A 23,120-nucleotide genomic window follows, 5' to 3' on the forward strand; every position below is an offset into this window, starting at 1 on the left:
TGCCCGGTTGCTGGGTAGGCGTGGCCATGGTGGGCGTGTCCTGCATCATGGGGGGGGGGGCATTTTCACCTTCCCTGGGCTCCGGGAGGGTGAAAACAGCCACCCTGGGCTTTGGGGGCTCTCTGGAAGGCAGAAACAGACCCATTTCCGGCCTTCATGAACTTCCATTTTTTGCCCTCCCCAAGCCTCTGCGTGTGCCCTGGAATGACCTGCATCCAAATCGGGCTGTGTGGGGACTTCTGGGAGGGGCGGGAAGGGGTGGGCAGCCAGGAATGGGATTTTTTTTGGGGGGGGGTCCTCCAAACTGCGCAGAATCTTAGCTAGCTCTCCCGAACCCCTAGAAGCCCAACTCTGAGATTTTCGGGTTTTCCTTTCCCAAAAGAGAAATCGAGGATCCATCCCCTGAGCCCGTCAGTCTGTCGCATGGTCCAATCAAATCTTCGTCCCAACTGGAGACGTCCCTCCAGCCACTCCCCTCTAGGTGCAGGGCAACCCGTCCTTGACTCTCTGAGAAAGGAATGTTGTTGTGTCTAGTCTTCCACCTCTCTATGAAATCCCCCCTCCCAAATTCCCAGGCACTGAACGTGGCAGCCGAGAAGCTTATAAGTAAAAATTGGCTTCCAAGGCTGACACTGGGCTGTTTTTACACCCCCCCACCCCGGTCTATTCTAAAATTGTGAGATATCAAGCAGTTTTCCATCCACCTAATTCGTTATACGACTCTGCTTTTCAAGATCAACGAAGCCCAGCTAATTATTTCCTATATTCAAAATATGTAGAATAGAATATTGTCCCTTTGAATGTACACTAATGGGTATACATTAAAATGAAATTTCATGGCACACAGCTTTCAAAGGGTCACCACCTCCAATGTACACTACATCATCTTCATTTAACAATCCCATAATCCCTTGCAGGGGTGCACTCTGGGCAACTGAATGGAGCAGAGTGTTTACTGGCCAGATGCCCTTCCTGTCACCAATGCGGGGTTTTGTTCAGCAGATATATTCTCATTGTGCCCAGAGAGAGAAATATCTGCCTCTACCTGGGATTGAACTCACAGCCTCCTGATTGTGAGGCGAAAGCTCCACTTCTAGGCCACCGCACCATTCCTCCTCCTCCAATGTACACTACATGAACATGACAAAATAAATAAATAAATACAAAATTATGCATATACCCACATCTATTATATGATGCAGAGAAAGAACACAGTCTAGTATGGATATATACATGCACATGGTGAGATAAATGAATCTTGCTAGTTTACCAGATGGATGGCACAAGGAACAAAGCTGTTACAGAATCTGGAAGTCCTTCTACTTTGAAGCCTCCTCCCAGTTGGGAGCAATGAATACAGACCAGACCGTGAAGGGAGTGTGTGGGGTTTCTAACAATGCTTCGAGTGCTAAGCACATAGCGCTTATAAGCAGCATCCTGAATAACGGGAAGGGAGCTTCCTGTAATTTTCTCTGCTGTCCTCGCCACTCTCTGTAGGGACTTTCTATCTGAGGTGCTGCTGCCATTAAACCAAACATAATGCAATCGTGCCTCTGTAAAAATTGGCCAGGATAGAAGGAGACAGATGTGCTCCCCTCCTCCAACACAGGATGGGAAGATTTCCTGTTTTTCAAATAACAGAAAATTACACAAGTGATCATTAATATCTCTTAATATGACTTATAGTGTCAAAGCCCCCTAGTACATATTGCCAACCTAAGCCAAGGACAAAGTTTTGCAATCCTGTATAATTTTTAGCAGAAAAACATATTGCATAAATGTTCTGATCTTTAAAAGTTCAGACTGCAAACACAAAATGGCTTCAGTTCGGCTCTTTATATTCTCAGGTGTATGGGCCAAATTTCCATATATAACAGATAAGGTGAGCAAATTAGGAGATGTAGTGTTTTGATAACATTATATGTTCTAGAAAAATATTAAATCATTCTTCCATTGGGATTCTGGAGTATGAAGCATCCCTAAATTACAAACAAACCCTCCATCTTTTAAACTATTTTAATTTTTAAGCTAATGATAGTTCAATTACTAGAAAACTGCTGTCAGTTGCTGCAGACTGCTAGATGTTAAATGAGCTCAAGTTGTTGGTTGGGTTTCTTTTCTTTTCTTTTTTTTGCTTCTATTAATAATTCTGGTTATTAATACATTTGCAAACGTGTTGTGGCACGAAGGGAAGATTTGTCGGAAAATTTCAGAACGCCGGCTTGGGTGGAAGCACTGAACTGAAGCGGGTTGAAAGGAAACAGATGTTTTCTAAACGCGGAATCTTTCCCAGGATTAGAAATGGAGAAGGTTGCGCATGGCTATATTTAGAGGTGCCACATCGATCTAATTTGGGGTGCACGCCATTTATACTTTTGTATCTTCCAAAGCTCATTTCCATGTTCCGATTTTAATCTGCATTAAAGGCCAAGCAAGGAATGGGTACCCAGACGCCTGTTTGTATCGAGCTGTGCAATTTAGAATGTTTATTATCCGGCGCATCCATTTGCTCGACATATGTGACTACACAGAGATAGGAGTGGTGCGGTGGCCTGGAAGTGGAGCTCTCGCCTCACAATCAGGAGGCTGTGAGTTCGATGCTAGATAGAGGCAGATGTTTCTCTCTCTGGGCACGATTAGAATATACCTGCTGAACAAAACTCCACACTGGTGACAGGAAGGGCATCCGGCCATTAAACACTCAGCTCCATTCAGTTGCCTAAGACTCCACCCCGCAAGTGATTATGCAGTTGTTAAATGAAGATGATGGTGTGACTCAACAGAGATTGCATCAGGGGAAAAAACACAAAGGATGATGGGTGGGATCCTCATGTTCGATTCGGTGTTTATCTCAGAAGGACAGACGGAATGATTCACATGGATAGTCCTCTCCTTATCGCCATTCATTTAATGACCATTCCAAGTTACAACGCTGCTGGAAAAAATGACTTAAGGCCATTTTTCACACTTACAACGCTTGCAGCATCCCCCACAGTCACGTGATCAAAATTCGGACGCTTGGCAACTGATTCATATTTGTGACGGTTTGCAGTGTTCCAGGGGGGTCATGTGATCCGCTTTTGTGACCTTCTGACAAGCAACGGGGAAGCCAGATTCACCTCACAACCACCTTAACTACAGTGATTCACTTAACAAACAGGGCAAGGAAATGGGGCAAAACTCACTTGACAAATGTCTCGCTCATCAACGTAACATTTGGCTCAATTGTGATCCTAGGTTGAGGACTACCTGGGCTGCAGCTGGCAACGCAGACTGGGTGTTGCGATATTTAAAGCCTCGTGCGAAACACTCTAATTTTGGAAGCCTGTTCTAATCTTAGGATAGTTCTGTCACAATCCTTCGGCACGCCAATCATTTCTTGTGAAGCGCCTTCCATTTCTCTTTTCTGACGCTTCACTATTGTTCTGCCGTAGGAAAGGGATCCAGAATTTTCCAGCGCTAAATGGGGTCAAGTTGGAGGGAAGACCGAAAAAGCTGCCTCTCCAACTAAACCCTGGCTATAGCTGTCAACCGGCATAAGGCTTATTTAATTTAATGGTTCGCCACATGGAGGATAACTGGGCCACATAGATGAGTGAGCTGAATCGCAACGCATCCAGCTGTTTGATTCTTGAGTAATTATACCTGTTTCTCTCATGGGAGGTGCCATTTGCAAAAGCCTTCCAGATTTTCCGTTGACGTGACTTCCATTACTCACTGGAACAGTTTGATCTATGGCGCCATGAAAAATTCCATCACTCCGTCAAAAGCCGTGTTGTGTTATGGGGTTCTTCTACATTGTCAGATGTCACATGGCTTAGTCTTTACCTAGCACCAGTTTCAACCTGGGTCTTTTAAAGACGAGACAGGTTTACGTTTCCTGGCAGTTAAAAGAAAGCTTTTGTGTCAGGTTCCAGAAAGAAAAAAAGAAGGGAGGGAGAGAAAGGGAAGGAAAGGAGGAGGAGAGATGGGAGAGGAGGGGAAAGAAAAGAAAGGAGGAAGGGAAGGGAAAAAAAGGAAAGGAAAGGAAAGGAAAGGAAAGGAGGAAGGAAAGAATGAAAGGAAAGGAAAGGAAGGAGGGAAGAGAAGGAAAGGGAAGGAAAGGAAGAAGGAAGAAGGAAAGGAAAGGAAAGGAAAGGAGGGAAGGAAGAAAAGAAAGGAAAGGAAAGAGAAGGAAAGGAAAGGAAAGGAAAGGAAAGGAAAGAAAGGGAAGGAGAAGGAAAGGAAGGAAAGGAAAGGAAAGGAAAGGAAAGGAAAGGAAAGGAAAGGAAAGGAAAGGAAAGGAAAGGAAAGAAAGGAAGGGAAAGGAAGGAAGGGAAGAAGAAAGGGAAGGAAAGAGAAGGAAAGGAAAGGAAGGAAGGAGGAAGAGAAGGAAAGGGAAGGAAGGAAAGGAAGAAGGGAAGGGGAAAGGAAAGGAAGAAGGAAAGGGAAGGAAGAAAAGGAAAGTTCTTTTAAGTACATGTCTTTCTTATTCTGCACCTATAGACAGATTCTTGCCAAACCAAAGCAGCTTACTACCTATGTGAAGCCCCTTTTGGGAATTATTAGGGAGGAGCCAACTTCACCCTCTTTCTCTCACACAATCTATCTAAACTGGGTAGTCTCCTACTCCTGTGAAATGCAGCCTCTCCCTCCTGGGAACCTGGACCATATTCCATAACATTTGATCCTCTCTGTTCCCCATCTATCCTTCTCGCTGCAATCTACCACTTTTCTGTTTGTCTGTGGGGTTTAGCCTAATTTGCTGCCGTGCGTTCGAGAGGTTTCCATGGAACTGCACAGCAGTAACTGGAAAAAAAAAGGAAGCTAACATCGAAGTGGCAGCTCAGGGCAGCATGGGTGACTTGAAATCATAAGACCCTGGAGGGGCATGAAATTGGGAAAAATCCCAACGGAGGCACTTATTGAATGTAATCCCTAGGAAATACTCTTCCACCTTAGCAATGGTCTTTCTGTTGGAAAACGCCTTTGACGCAAACCATATCGGCACAATACAAAATTATCGTAGCTCTGCTTCTCTCTCTTTCATTTTTTTTAATGGTTTCCCCCTTTTTATATACTTTCTTGCAGCTGTCTTGTACCGCAAAGCTGCCTTTTCTCTGTTTCACACTCAGTACCTCTCTGCATGTCTTCCACGGAATGGTTGGGGAGCGTTATTTTATTGATCCATTTTTTTTTTTTTTTTTTTTGCTGTTTATTTCCTTAAGTGGAAAAAGGGAAAAAACAAAACTAAAAACTAAAACATCCTTATCTGTGCCAAGGGAAAAAAGAAACCAGCCAGCTTTCTTTAATCTTGCACTCAAGTTCCAGTAATAAGGCTGATAGATATGAAATCACTCGCAGTGTCGGGAAAAAAAACCCTTTAGGGTGGTCTCCACAAATGCACTTGTAAAACATTCCTATCTTGCTTTTAAGTTGCCATAAACAGGGGGAGGGTGGAAATGTGAAGGAGCAGTAGGCAGTTTAGAACCAGAAATACATTCCGTGCTTATCTTACAAAGATTGTAGCTAGGTTACCAGATCTTCTCCCTGGGAAAATCCTTCATTAGAGAACGTGATTTAATTAGGGAAATTGCCAGAAACCTGACAGGACTGTAGCAGATGCTAGAGAGTCAGCAGGGAAAAAGGACTATAACATCTTCTTCCCTATATATCAACCTTCATATCAGCATTCCAACTAACCAACTCCAACCCAATAAACTTCAAGTCAAGCATTTCCTCAAAGTTCCATTTTATTAGAGTTCTCATATTGGCACATCTGGGAAAACCCCGAATCTGAGACTTCTGGGTTTTCCCTTCCCAAAAGAGAAATCAAAGATTCATCCCCTGCACCCATCATTCCATCACATGGCCCAACCAAATCATCGTCCCAACTGGAGACATCTCTCCAGGCACTCCTCCCCAGGTGCAGGGCAACATGTCCTTGACTCTCTGAGAAAAGAATGTTGTTGAGTCTAATCTTCCACCAGGCACTAAATGTGGCAGCCTCGAAGTTTCCAAATAAAACATGGCTTCCAATGCTGACTCTTCACTTGTGGGATTCTGGACAAGATGTCTACCAACCTCATTCTCAAAAACAGTTTTTGTTCCCATCTTCCTCTTGATAAGATAGCCTGTTCCTACCAATCCTTCCTGATTGACCCAAAGGTGTTTTTTCAAAAGGCAACCCGACTTTGTTTTTGCTAGAAGACATTTCGCTTCTCATCCAAGAAGCTTCTTCAGTTCTTTAGCTCATGTAGACCATGTAAAGAAGTTCTCTTTATTATGGGAACCATCTGCTTTCTTTTTCACACCTGTTAAGATGTCCTTGAAAATGTCCTTTTCACACCTGTTAAGATGTTATCGTTTTTCTCCATTTATTTGACATTTTAGAATGGAATGGAGATTAGATAGGAATAAAATGGAATGGGATGGGATAGAATGGAATGGAATGGGAAGATAATATAGAATGGGATGGGATGGAGATTAGATAGGAATAAAATGGGATGGAATGGAATGGGATGGAATGGAATGGAAGATGATATAGAATAGAATGGAATGGACTGGACATTAGATAGGATTAAAATGGAACGGGATGAAAGATAAAACAGAACAGAACAGTATATAATTCTTTATTGGCCAAATGTGATTGTACACACAAGGAATTTTTCCTTTGATTGCATCAATAATTTGGAGGTACCCCACAGAAATTAGAATTGTCTTCGGCTGCTTGGAAATAGGACACTTCTCTGCTTTTATTTGGAAATCATTTTTCTGAAGTCATGATTAAAATACATTGACTGTTTTAATTGATCTTGCTCCACTTAAGAAACCCTTTGCTAAGGTTATGCATAAGAAAATACATTGAAAGAGACTTCTAATTTGAATTGTTGTCAGGAAAGAACAGAGGAAGGCAGTTACTAAAGGGGGGAAATCGTTAAATAATAGAGTGAGTGGAAGAGAAAGAGGGAATTAATCTGACTTTGGCTTAATTGCACTAAGTATCGAGGCCAGAGATCGAGCCAAAGGAATTTGTGGAAGAATTTAAAGGAAATATAAAGGATGGTCATTTTTTTTGCCTTTGAGTTGAGCTGGCTTGAATGTACCTTTTCTTTCTTCAAGGGAAGAAGCAATGTTGTCAACCTATTTTGAGACCATCAATGACCTACTCTCATCCTTTGGACCGGTTCGGGATTGTTCTCACAATAACGGAGGCTGTACCCGCAATTTCAAATGTGTATCGGACCGTCAAGTGGACTCAACTGGTTGTGTGGTAGGTACAACTTTTGACACCAGGGAAGGTGGATGCCTTGGATTGGGTTTGGAAAGTCTGGGGATGTAGACCTATTCTTCATCTGCAGCTCCTTGAAGGAGACATAATCTTCTCCTGGGATTATGCAATTGCACTCTGTCTGTCTGTCTGTCTCTCTCTTCTTCCTCCTCCTCCCCTCCTCCTCCTCCTCCTCCTCCTCCTCCTCCTCTCCTCTCTTCTTCTTCTTCTTCTTCTTCTTCCTTCTTCTTCTTCCTTCTTCCTTCTTCCTCTTCCTTCTCTCTCCTTCTCCTTCTCCTTCTCCTCTCCTTCTCTCTCTCTCTCTCTCTCTCTCTCTCTCTCTCTCTCTCTCTCTCTCTCTCTCTCTCTCTCTCTCTCTCTCTCTTTCAGCTTGTGCTTATTGTGTCATTTTTGGGGAATCCAAGCCATGGTATTCAAAACCCATCTTCCATTCTGATTCTACTGAAATGGCTGTTATGCTTCCAGGTTTATCTCTCTCTAAATATAATCCTTTTCTTTTTCTTTTTCACACAGCATGTGAGGTCATTGTATTAATTTACTTGAGTGAAAACAAATGATTTATTTGGGATATCATATACCTTGCAGTATTTCATTCCTCCTCCTCCTCTTCCTTCATTTCCATCTCCTCCTCCTCCTTCTCCTCCTCTTCTTCCATCTCCTCCTCTTCCTCCATCTCCTCCTCCTCCACCACCACCAGCTTCCTCGGTGTGTCAGCACATAGATGCTGGCTGCCATACAACAAAAGCATTGATTATAAACAGCTGTTGCACCAAAACAGTCAGCTTTATATCTATTTACTCTTTTATATCTTTATCACCTAGCTATCTATTGGCATCTTTTTTCAGACGAAAGCCACATGAACATGCTGACTTAAAGATGTGGCCAAAAAGGCTACATTGGCAGTGAGCCATGCTGTAACAACAGTCTGCTAGAGTTAGAAGAGACGCAGATTTCCAAGCAGGAAACCTTTCAGGCAGGGGAGAACCATTGTTCACCTTCCAGATGTAGAACATGCATCCTTTTGTAGTCTTTATTCCAAGCATCTTTCATCATTGGCCACTCTGATTTGGGCTGAATAAACGAGGAAAGTGAGCACCCACAAGAACTTCACATCCTTTGATTAAATTCCAGACAATACGGACAACTTGGCTGACCAGTAAGGAGAAGATCTGAGAAGGGAAGGGGAAAAAAAGACCATCATTAATGGCTAAACCCTTTTAGAGAAGACATTGCTATTCTAAAGGGCCTCATTTGGAAGCCGAAGGAAGGACCATTGTCAAATTGTAAATCAGGGGCAGCTCTGATGCTAAATATCTATCATAGAAACCCAATTATTTGTTTATTTGCTTACATGCAAGTTGTCCTCAATTTAATAGATTAACAGAGTTGGAAGGGACCTTCTAGGTCATCTAGTCCAACCCCCCGCCCAAGCAGGAGACCCTACACCATTTCTGACAGATGGCAGTCCAATCTCTTCTTGAAAGCCTCCAGGGATGAAACTTCAACAACTTCCAAAGGCAACTTCTGTTCCATTGATTGATGGTTCTGATAGTCAGAAAATCCCTCCTTATTTCCAGGTTGAATCTCTCCTTGTTCAGCTTCCACCCATTATTCCTTGTCTGGCCTTTGGGTGCCTTGGAGAATAGCTTGACCCCTTCCTCCTCTCTGTGGCAGCCCCTCTAGTATTGGAAGACCGCTATCCTGTCTCCTCTGGTCCTTCTCTTCACTAGACTAACCATGCCCAGTTCCTTTAGCGACTGTTTGAAGTTACAATTTCAAACGTTGTAATTTTGAAATTACAATGCCATTGAACAAAGCCACTTATGACCATTTTTTCACATGATGGTTGGAGCATTCCCCAAGCCAGATTCACTTAACAACTGTGTGACAAACTTAACAACTGCAACGATTCCCAGAATCACCACGGCAAGCAGAGTTGGAAAAGTTGGAGCACCATTTCACTTTGCAAGAGAAATTTTGGGCCCCGATTGCAGTCCTAAGTTGAGAACTACCTGCCTTTATTTTACCGAGCAGGAAGACAGGATGGCTCTTTGTGCATAAATAAAAAGAAATGTTTGTCTAGATGCAACAACAACAACGGAAATGTTTAATTACAGCCGGAGAGGATTCGTTCGTCTGTGGAATCATTCCTGTTCTCTGCACAGTAGTTAGCACTGGGAGTTGTTTAGAAAGAGTCTGGGTATTTAAGCTTAGAACATTTGAACATCTGTGCAAGGAATAGTAATGGATGTTTCTTGTAAAGGGAAAGGAAAGGAGGAAGGTAAGACAGGGGGATAAGAAGGAGGGGTGGTTGAAGAGAAAGTTTATGCTGCTTACTGTGGTGAACTTGCTTTTTATTGTTGTTTTTGGTGAGAAAACAGGAAAAGTTTCAGTGTAAAAGCTGATAATGAGAGCACAGGGGACCAGATAAAACAATTCCCTGAGTGTTTCTTGCTGGAAATGTTACTTTGGGCCTCTTGGTTTGCATGCATGCCCTCTCTTCGACGTATGATTTCTCAAACGCTGCGGAAATATTTAAAACGGAGCAGAGTCTTCATGGCACATGCAAAGCAACCCTGCCCAGTGTCGAATCCAGTACAAGTCTTTTGGTGCTACAGTGAGCCTACGGTTCACTAATGAAGCTGGAGCAGAAATCCTGGAAGCGGAGAAGACGACCAACGTACAATCCGGTCATCGTCCTTAGGTGCTTCTCTTTTTCTTGTCTGAGAGGATAACAGGTTCTCCTGCTGGAGCAGGGGGCTGGGCTAGAAGACCCCCAAGGTCCCTTCCAGTTTCTATTCTAATTCTAATTCTAGCCCAGCCCAGCCCATCCTATCCTATCCTATCCCATCCCTTGTTCTATTCTATTCTATTCTATTCTGTTCTGTTCTGTTCTATTCTATTCTATTCTATTCTATTCTATTCTATTCTATTCTATTCTATTCCATTCCATTCCATTCCATTCCATTCTATCCAAATTTCTATATTCTATTCTATTTTATTCTATTCTATTCTATTCTATTCTATTCTATTCTATTCTATTCTATTTCCTATTCTATTTCCATTTCCATTTCCATTTCCATTTCCATTCCATTCTATCCAAATTCCTATATTCTATTCTATTCTATTCTATTCTATTCTATTCTATTCTATTCTATTCTATTCTATTCTATTCTATTCTATTTTATTCTATTCTCTGCAATTCCATTCTATTCTAATCTCTGCAATTCTATTCCATTCCATTCCATTCCATATTCCTATTCTATTCTATTCTATTCTATTCTATTCTATTCTATTCTATTCTATTCTATTCTATTCTATTCTATTCTATTCTCTGCAATTCCATTCTATTCTAATCTCTGCAATTCTATTCCATTCCATTCCATATTTCTATTCTATTCTATTCTATTCTATTCTATTCTATTCTATTCTATTCTATTCTATTCTATTCTATTCCATTCTATTCCATTCCATTCCATTCCATTCTGTTCCATTCTGTTCCATTCTTTTCTGATAAATTGGAAGGTGGAAAGTTAGGGAAGCTGCAGAAAAAGGAAGAAACTTTCAGCTTCATTTCAACCAGATATCTTCACGTCATCACTGAAATGAGTTTGAGAAGACTTTTGAAAGACTCCGAGAAGGAACAGGCAGTGAAGGGGGAGGTAGTAAGGGGGAAAAATTGACTATCTTTTGTGATGTGGGAATACTGGTAGTCCTTGACTTACAAAAAGTTCATTTAGTGACCATTCAAGGCTACAGCGGCACTGAAAAATAGTGACTTATGACCGTTTTCCAGACTTTCCGTCCATTGCATCCTCCCTCTTGGTCAATTTGACCAAACTGACTCCAATTTATGACGGTGTCCCTGGAGTCACCTGATCCCCTTTTGCGACTTTCTGACAAGCGAAAGGTAGACTCACTTAACGACTGGGCTCCTCACTGATCAACCACGGTGATTCCCTAAACGACGGTGCCAAGAAAGTTCCGTCCAATGGGGAGAAGCTCACTTCAAACCAATGTCTGACTTAGCCACAAGAAATTTGGCTACATTATGGTCGTAAGTCGAAGACTCCCTATATCACATGTGCTCCTCAGGATTTCAGTGACTTTTTAAAGTTTGGAACAGACCCAAATAACCACAGCAGTCCCCGCTGACGAAGGCGACTGAGAGACAAGCGGTTGGGAAAATCTGCAGATTTTTTTTTTTTCCGGTCACCCCACTCCATCGCCTAGTTGCTATCTTTCTTGATGGATCTACCCAAGCATTACTACTCAGCTTGTGGCGCCTGTTAGGAATCTGCCTGCCAGTTTCTGAAACTCAGCTGCTACCCTGCTAGTCCGTGTTCATCCAGGGAAGATGTTTTATAGACAATGGAGCTAATTTATAGTAGTAGCAGATGTTACGGCTCGACACCAAACAATACCAAAGAGAGGATTTTCATCGGGATTTTCAGGAGCTTTTAAACAGATTGTCTGGGTCTGGATGGAGAGGGATGCCATTGTTTTCTTTCTTTGACAAAGAGCTTTCCCTTTGTCCTTTTCATAAGCTTCTGCCTCTCTAAGATTCTACTTCCCTTTTAGGGGAAATATTCTGCCTTTTAATATTTTCTAGGATATTTCATTTTTCTAGGAGAGGGGTGGGTGCTAACGTCCTACAATTCCATTCCAGTTTTTTTTTTTTCTGGATTAATAAGAAAAAGAGCTAAGCTCAATAGAAAAAAAGGACAGAGAGAGAAGAAGGGAGGAAAAAAAAAAAACCTTTTAAGCAATTTATTTCACTTATTTCCCCGAAATGTTTGGAAACAGCACCTGTAATCAAGCATTTCCAAGTCTTCGGAAAGTAGGAAGTGCATCCGATGATGTTCTTGCCATTAATGGAAATTACTTTTGTTTTTGGCGGGGAAGAAAAAACAAGAAAAACCACGGAGAACAACGGGGATGTTTGTGTTTCTGAGCAAATGGCCTTGCCATTTTTTGCATTTTGTTCCTTTGATCTTGGTTTCAAAGGACCTTGAAGAGTCCATTTGCAACATTTTTGACTGAAGCCAAATGAGCCTCAGACCTTCTGATGGATGTGTTGCAGGAACATATTAGAGAAGCTCCAATGGACCTCAAGGAGATGCTTTCTGCATCACTTGCAAAGACCCAAGAATGACTTTTCTTGATGTTTCTTCAGCCTGCCGGCTGTTACATCCCAGTTTCCTCAGCTCAGTTTGATAGTTTGCAGAAATAAATGATCCACAACTGACTATCTTTCCTTGATACCAACCAGCCAGCCAGAGAAAGTTTCCTGCAGGGCTGCCTTGACAGAGAACACTTCACCTGCGATTATCTTGGAAGAATTATTGGCTGAGTAGAATATTGATTTTTTAATAATTTCTAGTCCTCTCCTAGTTTGATGTCACTAGAGAGGCAGATCACAAATTGAACCGCCACTGAATTGCTGCAGGATTGATTAAAACTCACAGTAATTATTGCTTCTCGGCCATTCGAAGCAGGCTGATTAATCCTAGCACACAACCGATCGGATTCTATCGGCAGCCTTGGGAAATGGGTATTAACGGGTTAGCTTTCCACCAGCCCTGAAGGAGAAACGTGTAGGAGCAACCATCGAAGTCACAGAGATCATTCGTAGGGTTGCCATTATCTTCCCAAGAAAGGACGCTTAAAACTGAAGAAGACGGAAGTATGGATAGCATGATGCCACCAGGTCCTACCCCATCTGATATAGATGGGTGGATGGATGGGTGGGTGGATGGATGGATGGATGGATGGATGGATGGATGGATGGATGGAAAGAAGGAAGGGTGGGTGGGTAGATGGATGGATGAAAGGATGGATGGGTGGGTGGAAGGAAGGATGGATGAATGGATGGAAGGATGGGTGGATGGATGGATTGGTAGATGGGTGGATGGATGGAAGGATGGATGGATGGATGGGTAGATGGATGGGTGGGTGGAAGGAAGGATGGATGGATGGATGGATGGATGGATGGATGGATGGAAGGATGGATGGGTGGGGTGGGTGGGTAGATGGATGGATGAATGGGTAGATGGATGGATGGATGGATGGGTGGATGGGTGGGTGGGTAGGTGGATGGATGGATGGATGGATGGGGGATGGATGGACAGATAGATAAATGGATGGATGGATGGACGGATGGACAGACAGATGGATGGCACAGCTTGCCTCCAGAAGTTGTGGATGCTCCATCACTGGAGGTTTTTAAGAAGACATTGGACAACCCATTTGTCTGAAATGGCATAGAGTTTCCTGCTTGAGCAGGGGGCTAGACTAGAAGACCTCCAAGGTCCCTTCCAACTTTGAATTCAAAGTCATTGGAGTCAAGTTCGTGGTTCTAGAAGAAAAATCACTTGATCTGCTCCCCACACATTTCTAACCCATATACTCCCCGAGGTCAGAGTTCCTTCAAACTTTTTCTCCCCTCTCTCTTGGCTTGCAATTTAGAGACTGCCCAGTTTGGAACCGGGAAACAGTTCTGCCGATATTAAGTTAATCACGATGATCCAGGGTTTATTTAATCCATAAATACATCATGGCAAGCCTTGAAATCACGCCAGGAACTTTGCCCGGCCAGATCCGTTTGTGATTTACGACGGGGTTGGCGGGTCTTTGGGATTCTCAGTTCTGGTTCAGAAGGCAGAGGACAAGGTTGGGATTTCCAATGAGTTGTTGGCAGAAGTACGAAGAACAATAACAATAAATTACATTTAGATGCTGCCTGCCTCCCAGCGACTTTAGTTCATATGTTCTGTGCAAACATTTTTTTTAAAAAAAACAACACAAACTTGGAAGGAGCTGGAAGACAGCGATGGTCAAATATCCAGCGGTCAGAGGCTGCAAATATGTAAATGTGTTTGTAAATTATCATTATTTAAAATGTGTTTGTTTTCCAGCTTGGCTTTGCATTTGTAACTTGCCTTCTCGCTAGCTGGGATTTTTGCTCCTATTCAGGAATCCCATCACGCATTTGCTGGAACTGTTGTTCAGCCCCATTGGTTACCTTCTTCCTATCATCCAAAGAGAGTGGTCTTTTTTCCCCCTCTTTCCATTCCACTCCACACACCTTCCTCTTTTCCACAGGTTTCAGAGAAGTAAATAATAGGAGGGGTTGGAAGGGAAGATAAGAGTTCTGCTTAATCAGGGAGGGCATTGATGAATGCCCGCTTTAACCACTCAGTATTGGAAAATGCTTGCTGGGAAACTAAAATTAAAAACCGCTGTCCAATTTTTCGGCTGGGAATAAATGCATTAAGGGCTCTTCTAAGAGAGGCCGGGCTCCCTGGCTAGAAAATGAGAACAGCTCTATTTGAATCCCAACATCTTGGGTGTCTGTCGCAATGTACATTGCGGCAGCCACACAGTTTTTACATTGTGGGGTGGCTACAATGTAGAAAAAAGATACTGAGACTCTGGAAAGAGTGCAGAGAAGTGCAATAAAGATGATTAAGGGACAAGAGGATAAAATATACAAAGAACTGTTGCAGGAATTGGGTATGTCTAGTCTAGTGAAAAGAAGGACTAGGGATGACATGATAGCAGTCTTCCAATATCTCAGGGGCTACCCTAAAGAAGAGGGAGTCAAGCTATTCTCCAAAGCACCCGAAGGAAGAACAAGAATGACCTCACCCCATTCCTAAGGGGCGTGCATAAGCACACAATCCTTGGTGCTTGGTGGAATTAGAAATTAGAATGAAGGGATCAATCCCTTTTGCCCGAACTTTTTTCATCTTCTACCACTGACTCAAAGAATAGAAGAGAATAGAATAGAATGGAATGGAATGGAGTGGAATAGAATAGAATTCTTTATTGGCCAAGTGTGATTGGACACACAAGGAATTTGTCTTGGTGCAAATGCTCTGATTGGTGCATGGGTGATCCCTGTGGCTTCTGTTGTGCTGAAGAGTTCTGTAAAAGTGTGGAAAACCCCATGAATCACCCAAAGTTGGGCCAAATCAAAGAATGGGAGTCCTTGGTGCTTTCTGAGCTTGGTTGTTTTCTTACAGACATTTCATTACTCAAACTGATGAAACGTCTAACAAGGAAACAACCAATCTCAGACAGCACCAAGCATCCCTCCCTCCCTCCATTTTAATCCTGATCTAGAAATATTCTCCTTTGTTGGTACTAAATCAAGAACCTTCCACAAAAATGGAGTCTCGGAGGATGAACCGCATTGTTGTGTTCTGAATTTTCTTGCAGGTCCACCAACGATCGTTGTCCCCCATTGGCCAGTATTTTGCACCCTTCCCACATCAGCAGACACCATGGTAGCCCAACGCGATGGTCTCCCACCTCACCTAAATTATCCTTTCCTTCTCTTCTTCCTGCAGTGCCCTGAGGACCTGAGACCCATGAAAGATGGAACCGGCTGCTACGACTACTCAAAGGGGATTGATTGCTCAGATGGCTTCAATGGTGGTTGCGAGCAGCTGTGCCTTCAGCAAACTCTCCCTCTCCTGTGGGACCCAACCTCCAGCACCATCCACATGTTCTGTGGGTAAGAAAGAGGGGCTAATGTTCTAAAGGCTACCAGGTCCACCCCTAGTCCTTCTTTTCATCAAACTAGACGTACCCAGTTCCTGCAACCGTTCTTCATATGTTTTAGCTTCCAATCCCCTAATTTTCTTGGTTGCTCTTCTCTGTTCTGTTTCCAGAGTCTCAACATCTTTTTTGTAATGTGGCGACCAAAACTGGATGCAGTATTCCAGATGTGGTCTTACCAAGGCATTACAAAGCAATAGCAACACTTCACATGATCTTGTATCATCTTCTTCTCCTTCTTCTTCTTCTTCTTCTTCTTCTTCTTCTTCTTCTTCTTCTTCTTCTTCTTCTTCTTCTTCTTTCTTTCTTCTTCTTCTTCTTCTTCTTCTTCTTCTTCTTCTTCTTCTTCTTCTTCTTCTTCTTCTTCTTCTTCTTCTTCTTCTTCTTCTTCTTCTTCTTCTTCTTCTTCTTCTTCTTCTTCTTCCAAACCAGTCCCTTAGATTTTGATGTTCTTCTTCTGCCTGGACCTTGTTTGCCTTCAATCTTTACTTGGAGGATTAAGTGAAGTATGCCATATTTTTCTGGGTGTCACATCACATGCCCAAAATATTCTAACTTTCACTTTTTTATGGTTTTGATGAGTGACTTATCACCTCTTCATTTCTGATTTTGTCATCCCTCTGTTTCTCAAAGACTTTCTCCAAGAAAACCTGACAGCCTCACGCTTAACCTCCCCTAGTTAAATATTTTCGGAAGGCAGATCTGTCTCTGTCTCTGTATAGAACTTGATTCTATGCTTCTGTTAATGTAGGCAGGGGAGGCATAGGTCTCAGGAAGTATTTTGTAAACATGGGTCCATGTTTCCATGAGGCTTCCACATTCTTCGCACGACGTGCACCCTGCTCACACATTCACTAATAAGGGATATTTCTCACCTTCAAGAGCTCTTGTGTTTTGTTCAATACTGTTCTCTTGGACACAGCTGTGCCAATATACTTCCTTTCCCTGCATTTCCTCCTCCGGTTTATTTGCTGCTTCAGTTCCTGGCAAAATCTAGCGCCTCCACTTCATTTTTGACCTTCAGCAAAACGCGAAGGGTACTTTTCTGCACCAGAGAAGCACTCCCTTAAAAGCGGCGCCATGAAACATCTGTCAAATCCTGACACCACCAGGTGCGCAGGTGGCAGCAATTTTGTTGTGTCGCAGCCCTTCGCTGCGGTTCCCTGGGGTGTTGGGTTCAGCACTTCCTGGTTTTGTGGGAATTGTTTTACAGCTCAGAGAAAAAAGGGAGATAAAGAGGAAAATGCATCAAGTAGAGCCCCATTTTTCAAAACCTCAGAGTATTTCTTATTCTACCTAAATTGCCAGAGGGTCATTCTGCACCCTAGACCTGGGTCTTGTTTTAATTTATTTTTGTGCTGAGGAAAAAAAAAGGCAACTGAGTTTAATATTTATTTAATTAACATATAACCAGTGGCAAGAAGACATAGTAAATGTGGGGGAGGGATGGAGAACATCTAAGCAAGTAGTACATCCTCTCTGACCTGTCCTGTTGCCATTTGATTACCTATAGTGAGTATGTCGGTCCTGCCTCAACTTGTACCTTTAAGTAAGAACCATCCTTGACTCCATTGGTTGATAAAGGTATAGTTTACTAAAGGGCAATTGGGTTACAATAAAGCAAAGCCAGAACTGAAGTTTGCATGCCAAATCCCTAGGTGTAACTTTCCCCCTGCTAGGCACTTCCTATTGTTGATTCCCCTCTATAGATAGATAGAATTCTTTATTGGCCAAGTGTGACTGGACACACAAGGAATTTGCCTTGGTGAAAATGCTCTCAGTGTACATAAATAAAAGATACATTCATCAAGAATCATCAGGTCCAACCCTTAATAATAGTCATAGGGACAATAAGCAATCAAATCATATTAGGAAACAGTCAGTAAAAATCATAAGGATACAAGCGACAAAGTTACAGCCATGCAGTCACAAGTGGGAGGAGATGGGTGATAAAGGAGTGATGAGAAGATTAACAGTAATAGTAGTGCAGACTTTGTAAATAGTTGAGGGAATTATTTGTTTAGCAGAGTGATGGCATTCAGGAAAAAACTGTCCTTGTATCTAGTTGTTCTGGTGTGCAGTGCCCTATAGCATCGTTTTGAGGGTAAAAGTTGAAACAGTTTATGTCTGGGATGTGAGGGGTCTGTAAATATTTTCACAGCTCTCTTTTTGACTCGTGCAGTATACACGTCCTCCATGGAAGGCAGGTTGGTAGCCATTGTTTTTTTTCTGCAGTCCTAATTACTCTCTGAAGTCTGTGTCTGTCTCGTTGGGTTACAGAACCAAACCAGACAGTTATAGAGGTGCAGATGTTGATCCTCCCGTCATCCAATCCATTCCAAAGAAGATGTTTATGAAACAGGCACTCTTGAGTGTAAACTGCCTTGCAGCTGCATTCTTCTCCCAGGGAAACAACCTTGAAGGGCCACCTCTGAGAGGCATTCTTATTTTCACCAGTTTCGCTCCCCCCCCCAGCCATTCCCTCCTTTCCACCCTCCTTCCATGGTCCGTGGGCAGACTGGCACTGAACGATAGCAGGGTGCAGGCATGAGGTTAGAGTTCTGATAGGGCATTTTATGAAATGGGTGAGTTGGTTGGCTTGTTCCGTTGTGCGGTGAATCGATGCTGAGGACTTTTCTCTGTGTTTGGTTTTCAGTTGTGTCGAGGAGTATAAGATGGCTCCAGATGGCAAGTCCTGCCTCCTGTTATCAGACATCTGTGAGGGTCCCAAGTGTCTGAAGCCAGATGTGAACTTCAACGACACGCTCTTTGGAGAAATGCTTCATGGCTACAACAACAGGACCCAACACGTCAATCAAGGGCAGGTCTTCCAGATGACCTTCAGGTAAGCTTAGTTCCCACCAGATCTTCTTATGAACAATGGGTAGGATACATCTGTGTGTAGACGAATGCAGGTGTTTTTCTTTTTGAGGGGTGGTGTGTATAAGCATCTGAAACGTTCATCTTTCCTTCTTTATATTCCCCATTTTCCCCAAAGTTTCTGAGCAGTTCGAAAATAAGCAGCCTAACCTCCAAACAAGGCTCAGATTTAGAGAGAGGGAGGAGGGGAGAGAGAGGGAGGAGAGGGGGAGAGAGAAAGGAAAGAGAGAGGGAGGGAGAGGGGGAGAGAGGGAGAGGGGGAGAGAGAGGAAGAAAGAGGGGAGGGGAGAGAGAGGGAGAGAGAGGAGGGAGAGAGGGGGAGAAAGAAAGGGAGGGAGAGAGAGGAGAGAGAGAGAGAGAGAGGGAGAGGGAGAGAGAGAGAGAGAGGGGGAGAGAGAGAGAGAGGAAGAAATAATTTTCTTCCTAAATCTTCTTTCTCAGTTTGACATTTGGCACTGGATAAAATTGAAGTAAGCGGAAGATAGTATACAGATAGCTAGTCCTCGGCTTACAACAAATTATTTAATGACTGTTCAAAGTTGCAACAGCACTTATAAAAGGGACTTACAACCATTTTTCACACTTACAACCATTGCTGCCTCCCCATGGTCATGTGATCCAAATTTAGCCGCTTTGGCAACTGACTCATGTTTACGAAGGTTGCAGTGTCCCGGGGGTCATTGCCCATCCTTGCTTCAACTGAAGTCTGTAAGCTGCCCATCCTTGGGTTGAAAGCCCTGAAGTTTCTCTTCTGTTCCACACACACACACAAAAAAAAGTAGACGGTGGGTTTTGAGTGTCAAGAATTCTTGAAAAGCAATATCAAGGGTGTCAGGGCACAATGCAGCCTCGGTGCAAGACAACTTCCTTCTGAGAAGCAATGTTGAGTTTGGAGAATGGACAGGCCTTGCAGATTGATTAAAAGGGGGGGGAGAAGTCAAGCAAGACCACGGAGGATGGAAAGAATGGGTGTGTAGTGGTGGTGGCAGAGAAAGGGTTCCGTCCAGTGGTGGGATTCACGGTGTTCATAGTATTGCAGCATACATTCAGCGCCAAAAAAAGTAAACACAGATGACTGAGGCTTCATTTAACTTCTTTATAAACATATGAAGTAAACTTTACAGTACCAATTGTAGATTTCTCCAACATTGAGCAAACTCAAACAGAAGCAGACATGTTACAGGTTCAGAGCAGAGCTCTAGTTTTCAGCAAGCAAGCAAGTTAGCTTCTCTTTCACTGTAGAACTGAGTACAGAACAGAGATAAACCACGCCCAGATTCTCTCTTTACGTTTCAGCCCTCAACTCAGCTCTCATTGGCTGACCTTGTTACTAAGATCTATTCCAGTTCATGACAAACTGGTGTAACAACCGGTTTGGCGAGTGTGTGCTTTGCCCGTGCACACAGCACTTGAAAACCCACCTATTTTCAGCTCTAAAACTTACCTTCAGCCCCGGTCAGTAAAACAACTGCTGTGCCACACAAATCGGCTGGGCTGTCAAAACACGGAAATATAGGACAGACTATGGGTCAACTCATACACTGGAATTACCAGTTTGCCCAAACCGGTCCATACCAGCTGAATCCCACCCCGGCTCTGTCTCCACAAAGATACACTTGCAAGTTCATGGCTCAGGGGTTGCTCGGTTCCGTCTGCGATTCGTTGGCCTTTCAATGACCGGCTGAAGAGTTGAGCGAGTCAAACGGGTGAGAGACAGCTGTGAAAATGACAGCTGGCACAATGAGTTTTCTTCCAGGTTGGCTGCTGAGTCAGCCAGTTCCTTTCTCAGCTCTCTCTCCCACCAACCACCCCCTGTGAAGAGAGACTGATGATCCTGCAAACCTTAAGGCTATTTGTGTCATGTTAGAAAAACAGCAGGTGTGTTTTTTTGGTTTTTTTTTTTTGAGTGGGGGGTCCAGGACATTTGTTGACCTTGGTATCCCCTGGGGGATAATTAAGGGAAAAGATCCCTGAAAGGAACCATGGTGTTGATGTGCAGCATGGAGGAAGCAGACGCCTGTGACCTCAACAGTTATTCTAATTAATAATAATAATAATAATAATAATAATGGATTCTAATTAATAATGTGGAGAGAGAGACAAAGAGAGAGAAAGAGAGAAGAGGGAGAGAGAGAAAGGGAGAGAGAAATAGAAAGAGAAAAGGAGCGGGAAGGGAAAGACAGAGAGTAAAAAGGGAGAGAGAGAAAGGGAGAGAAATAGAGAGAGAAAGGGAGAGAGGGAAAGGGAAAGGGAAAGAGAGAGAAAGGGAAAGAGGAGAGAGAGAAAAAGGGGAGAAAGATAGAGAGGGAGAAAAAGGGAGAATCGGGCAAGGGAAATAGAGAGAAAGGGAAAGAGGGAGGTTGAGAGAAAAAGGGGAGAAGGAGAGAAGGGGAGAGAAGGAAAGAAAAACAGATAGGAATAGAGAGGGAGGAAGGGAGGGAGGGAGAGAAAGAGGGAGAGAGAGAAAAAGGGGAAAGAGAGAAAGAGAGAGAGAGAAAGAGAGAGGGTGGGAGAGAAAGAGAGCCAAAGGGGGAGAGAGGGAGAGAGAAGAGAGAGAGGAAAAAAAGGAGAGAGAGAAAAAGAGAGGGAGAGAGAAAGAGAGAGAGGAAGAGAAGGGGAGAGAGAGGGGGGACAGAGAGAGAGAAAAAGAAAGGGGAGCATGAGAAAGAAAGAGAGGGTGAAAGAAGGAGAGAGAGAGAATAAAAGAGAGACAGAAAGAGAGAGAAAGCGAAAGAGAGAGGGAGGGAGCTGGGAAACTTGGAAGATTTGCAGACCAAAGAGGTTTCTGCCCTTAACCAATTGAGTTGCTCACAATAATTAAGCAGCTCAGCATTCTGTCTGGGTGGAGTAATTATTTCAGAAGGTCGTTTGTCTGTTTTGCTAACTGCAAGAAAGAAGGTGTGTGTGTGTGTGAAAGAGAGAGAGAGAGAGAGAGAGAGGAGGGAGGGAGGGAGAGAGAGAGGAAGGAAGGGAGGAAGGGAAGGGAAGGGAAGGGAAGGAAGGGAAGGAAGGGAAGGGAAGAGAAGAGAAGAGAAGAGAAGAGAAGAGAAGAGAAGAGAAGAGAAGAGAAGAGAAGAGAAGAGAAGAGAAGAGAAGAGAAGAGAAGAGAAGAGACCAGGTAGAAATTACAGGTTAAAAGGCTTCCAGGGACAGAGGTACATTGTCAAAGCAAATCCGTTGAAGAGAGGAAAAAAATGTAGATGGACAAGGCTGTGAGGTGGAGAAGACACAGGTAGTCCTTGGACTTATCAACAGTTTGTTTAGTGACTGTTCAAAGTTACAAGAGCACTGAGGATAAAAAGCGGACTGTTTTTCACATTTACGACCGTTGCAGCATCACCACAGCCGGTCACGCAATCCAAATTCAGACACTTGGGACAAGCCAAGTCAATGCGGGGAAGCCAGATTCCCTTAACCACTGTGTCAGTAACTTAAGACCTGGAGCGATTCACTTAACGACGGTGGCTGGAAAGGTCGTAAAATGGGAGAAAACTCCATTAACAAATGTTTTGCTTAGACATTTGGGGCTCCGTTGCGGTCGTAAGTGGAGAACTGCCCATATGTGGAGAAGAATTCAGGAGATTAAAAAAAAAACAGAGATATTTTAGGGCATTTAAAACCCTTTTGATCATATTCAGCTTTTCTGGGAAGACAATGTGAGGTCTTGAGACTTGAAAAGCAACCTGTTGGTTGGTTTGCAGCGTATTTCTCTTTTCCTTGTTCTTTTTCTTGATGCAAGTTGCATGGCTCACGCCTGGTTCTTGGTGTCAATAAGCCTGTGTGTGTGTGTGTGTGTGTGTGTGTGTGTGTGTGTGTGTGTGTGTGTGTGATTATTGTGACACATGAAGCCTTTGGCTTGTTTTATGGAAGGTGCAAAGCGAGGCTGAACTGCCGGTGAATCCGACTGGAGAGAAATAAATGTTTTGAAATAAGCTTCCTTCTTCTTCGTTCCGTCTGATTTCCCGGTTGATGGAAAGCTTCTCCTTGTCAAAAATGCAAATCTGAGACAGGCGGTGGAAATTTGTGAATATTCAGTTTCTCTCTTTCTTCCTTCTGTCTGTCTTCTCTCTCTCTTTGTCTCTTCCTTCTCTCTCTTCCTTCTTTCTCTCTCCCTTTCTCTATCTCTTCCTCTTCCTTCTCTCTTATTTCTCTCTGTGTGCCTCTTTGTGTCTCTCTCATCCTTCTCTCTTTCCCTCTCTTTCTCTCTCTCTTCCTTCTCTCTCTTTTTGTCTTTCTTCCTTCTCTCTTGTCCTTCTTTCTGTCTCCCTTCTCTCTGTCTCTTTTCTGTGTCTTCCTTCTCTCTTAGTTCTCTCTGTGTCTCTCTCTTCTTTCTCTCTTTTTCTTCTCTCTTCTTTCTCTGTGTCTATCTCTCTTCTTTCCTTCCTTATCTCTCTTCCTTCTCTCT

General features: G+C 43.2%; 1 protein-coding gene across 3 annotated transcripts in view; it reads left to right on the plus strand.

Moving 5' to 3' along the window:
- The window catches only part of ASTN2 (astrotactin 2), a 319,108-nt gene that overhangs the window by 193,897 nt on the left and 102,091 nt on the right, over nt 1–23,120 (plus strand). For all 3 annotated transcript variants that reach the window (XM_087943907.1, XM_087943906.1, XM_087943905.1), the window contains exons 11-13: nt 7,102–7,252; nt 15,625–15,791; nt 18,492–18,680. In XM_087943907.1, the coding sequence (XP_087800033.1) occupies nt 7,102–7,252; nt 15,625–15,791; nt 18,492–18,680 (507 nt within the window). The remainder of the gene's footprint in view (nt 1–7,101; nt 7,253–15,624; nt 15,792–18,491; nt 18,681–23,120) is intronic.

The sequence above is a fragment of the Notechis scutatus genome, chromosome 15 (assembly GCF_049901735.1).
Source record: "Notechis scutatus isolate UNSWTSFEM ecotype Mainland chromosome 15, rNotScu1.2, whole genome shotgun sequence".
Lineage (NCBI taxonomy): Eukaryota > Metazoa > Chordata > Lepidosauria > Squamata > Elapidae > Notechis > Notechis scutatus.